General features: G+C 43.2%; 1 protein-coding gene across 1 annotated transcript; it reads left to right on the forward strand.

Moving 5' to 3' along the window:
* The first annotated feature begins 923 nt into the window (after positions 1-923).
* On the forward strand, positions 924-2,076 carry LOC132592299 (sulfotransferase 2B1-like). Its single transcript, XM_060275700.1, has 2 exons — positions 924-1,291; positions 1,485-2,076. Exons 1-2 carry the CDS (start codon positions 1,021-1,023, stop codon positions 1,592-1,594), a joined length of 381 nt encoding a protein of 126 aa, XP_060131683.1. The 5' UTR covers positions 924-1,020; the 3' UTR covers positions 1,595-2,076.
* Positions 2,077-2,416: the final 340 nt, after the last annotated feature.

The raw sequence follows: 2,416 nt of genomic DNA on the forward strand, positions 1-2,416 counted from the left end.
ACCTGATTGATGTTTGTTCCAATTCAGCTATAAACAGCGGGTTTTCCTGGGGGGAAAGTGGCAGAGAAGCAGAAGTGTAGATGAGCCCATTGTTATATTCACACATCCATAGTTACCATCATCTTATTTATTGCTTATCTATTTCATAAAATCTATATAGCACTTGATTTAAAAAACAACAACCTCAAAGAAGTTTACAAAAGGTTACAACCATTTTCATTTTTGTAAATTCTGGTATTGTTTGCTAGATACATTTGAATATGTGCAGTATTCCTTTCTGCCCCTCTACATGATTAAACCTAATATGAAAGTCACTTAATGGAAAAGAGCTTTATATCATGTGCAGAGTGCCCTTACTTTGTCCCACATCAGACCAGGAATGCCCTCAGATGAACTATTTTGTATTTATTTCAATATCTCCTTTTACTTGTATTTTCTTCAAATTCTTACTTTTAAAAAAAGACTTTATTTTAGGTGTCTGTGCACAGGGAAACAAATACTTGCATGCATGCCCACAACATGTGGAACAACACACGAATTTTTTATTGATTGCTATGCTATTTTGTGCAAATCTGATAGTTCAAAAAACTTGTGTTCCCACCCCCGATTTTTTTAAAGGTGTGCACACAGATAAACAAATAGCCTACAATCGACCTCAGATTTCCAGAACTTGTGAAGGACAAGGATATACTAATACTAATGGGGAGACACACAGCATGAAAACATTCCATCAAGCATCACCCACTAGTATAGACAGGAAGCAACAGGACGGATTTTGGAGGCATAAAATCAAAACTGCTCATATGTGGATGAAGACAAACAAATTTGCACATGGACTCAGTGACCCATGCATATGTTAGTGCCCTAGTGTGGACACAACCAAGTTCTGCTGCTGTCTCAGATGCTCCTTCAGTGCTGAGCAGGCCAAGCGGCAGTCTGAGACAAAAAGAGAGGCAGTCTTTTGAGAACAGGATTCTACTCTGGCTTCTGCACTATGGTGGCTGAGAGGTCAATACACTCATGGAATCACTGTTGTTAAATGCACCCTACAAACTAGCAGCAATGCCCTCTGTGTGCCTCTTAATCAGCTTCACAGTAATTTGCTTTTCCCTTCTGCAGGACCTTCGAGGGAGTGTGGAGAGGATCTGCCAGTTCCTCGGCAAGGAGCTGAACAGCCAGCAAATAGACTCTGTGGTGGAAAGCCCCTGCTTCAAGAAAGTGAAGCATGAGACCATGCCCATCTCATCTCGGAAGCGAAGTAGTTTAATGCCCAGTAAACATGCGCTGACAGGTAACAATAGAGCTTATGGTGGAGTCCATAGATAAAGGCCATTAGGCAAGGGGGGCGGGCGGTTCGGGTGGAGAGTCTTTCCCTGTGAAGTGCCATTGACCAATGGATAAAGTTAATCAGGAATTGAAGCCGGTGCTGAAATAATTCTGGCTGAACATCTTTGTGGTTATGAGTCCCTCTTGTGGTCTTTCAGGGCTCCCCGGGGATTGGAAGCACCATATCACAGTGGCACAGAACGAACGCTTTGACAGTTGTTATCCACCTCACATTCAGGGTGTGGGTGTGCGTTTCCCTTGGGACTGAAGAAGGGTTGCTTTTTCGCATCCCCACACTCTTTTATCTCTCATATGATGCATGTCCCTCCTACCAAACCACCAGGCTCTATCGCTCTTCTTCAGATGTGATCAGAAGAGGCTGGTCAGTGAATGGTATCGTTGTATTGTCTTTTGTATTTTCAAATATGGTATGCAAGAGGTAGGCAACCTGTGGCCATCCAGATGTGGTGGAACTGCACGCCCATCATCCCCGACCATTGACAATGGTGGCTGGGGCTGATGGGAGCTGGAATCTATTAGCATCTGGAGGGCTACAGGTTCCCCATCCCTGCTGTATGTTGTTTGTTTTTTATTCTGTAATAAAAATTGTATTGTATCTTATAGTATTCATAATTGTATTGATGCACAGCTAAATGTATTCAATTACCCATACCAACACAACAGGTGGTAATGCTGTCAGGGTGATGTTATGGATTCCAAAGTTATTTCCCAAGGTGGCAGTCAGTCAGTTAGTCAATCAGTCAGTCAGTCTGTCTGTCTCTCTCTCCCCCACCCCACCCATTACAGAGCCTGTTCTGGTTGCTTTTTCCTTGTGATTGAAGCAATATCCCCTCATGCCAAAGAAACCCTTCCAGGAGGTGGGAGTTTCCTGGTAGTGAGTGATTCAATCATTAGGGTTTGGAATGGGTGTGTGGACTTCATGGTGACTTGCCTGCCAGGTGCAATAGTTGAGAATGTGACACATCATCTAGAGAGCTTGATTGTTAATGATGGGGAAGTGTTGGTGGTTCAATAACCTGTGGAAGTGTAGACATGCAGTTCTGGAAGCAACATTTCAGGTGTTAGGTAG

Source organism: Zootoca vivipara, chromosome 6 (assembly GCF_963506605.1).
Source record: "Zootoca vivipara chromosome 6, rZooViv1.1, whole genome shotgun sequence".
Taxonomy (NCBI): Eukaryota; Metazoa; Chordata; class Lepidosauria; order Squamata; family Lacertidae; genus Zootoca; species Zootoca vivipara.

Bases quoted from the DNA above. Each gene is read 5' to 3' on its own strand.
- LOC132592299 (XM_060275700.1), top strand. From the start codon at position 1,021: ATGGAATCACTGTTGTTAAATGCACCCTACAAACTAGCAGCAATGCCC. The intron at 1,292-1,484 runs GTAACAATAGAG...GTGGTCTTTCAG, and splicing joins CAGTAAACATGCGCTGACAG to GGCTCCCCGGGGATTGGAAG.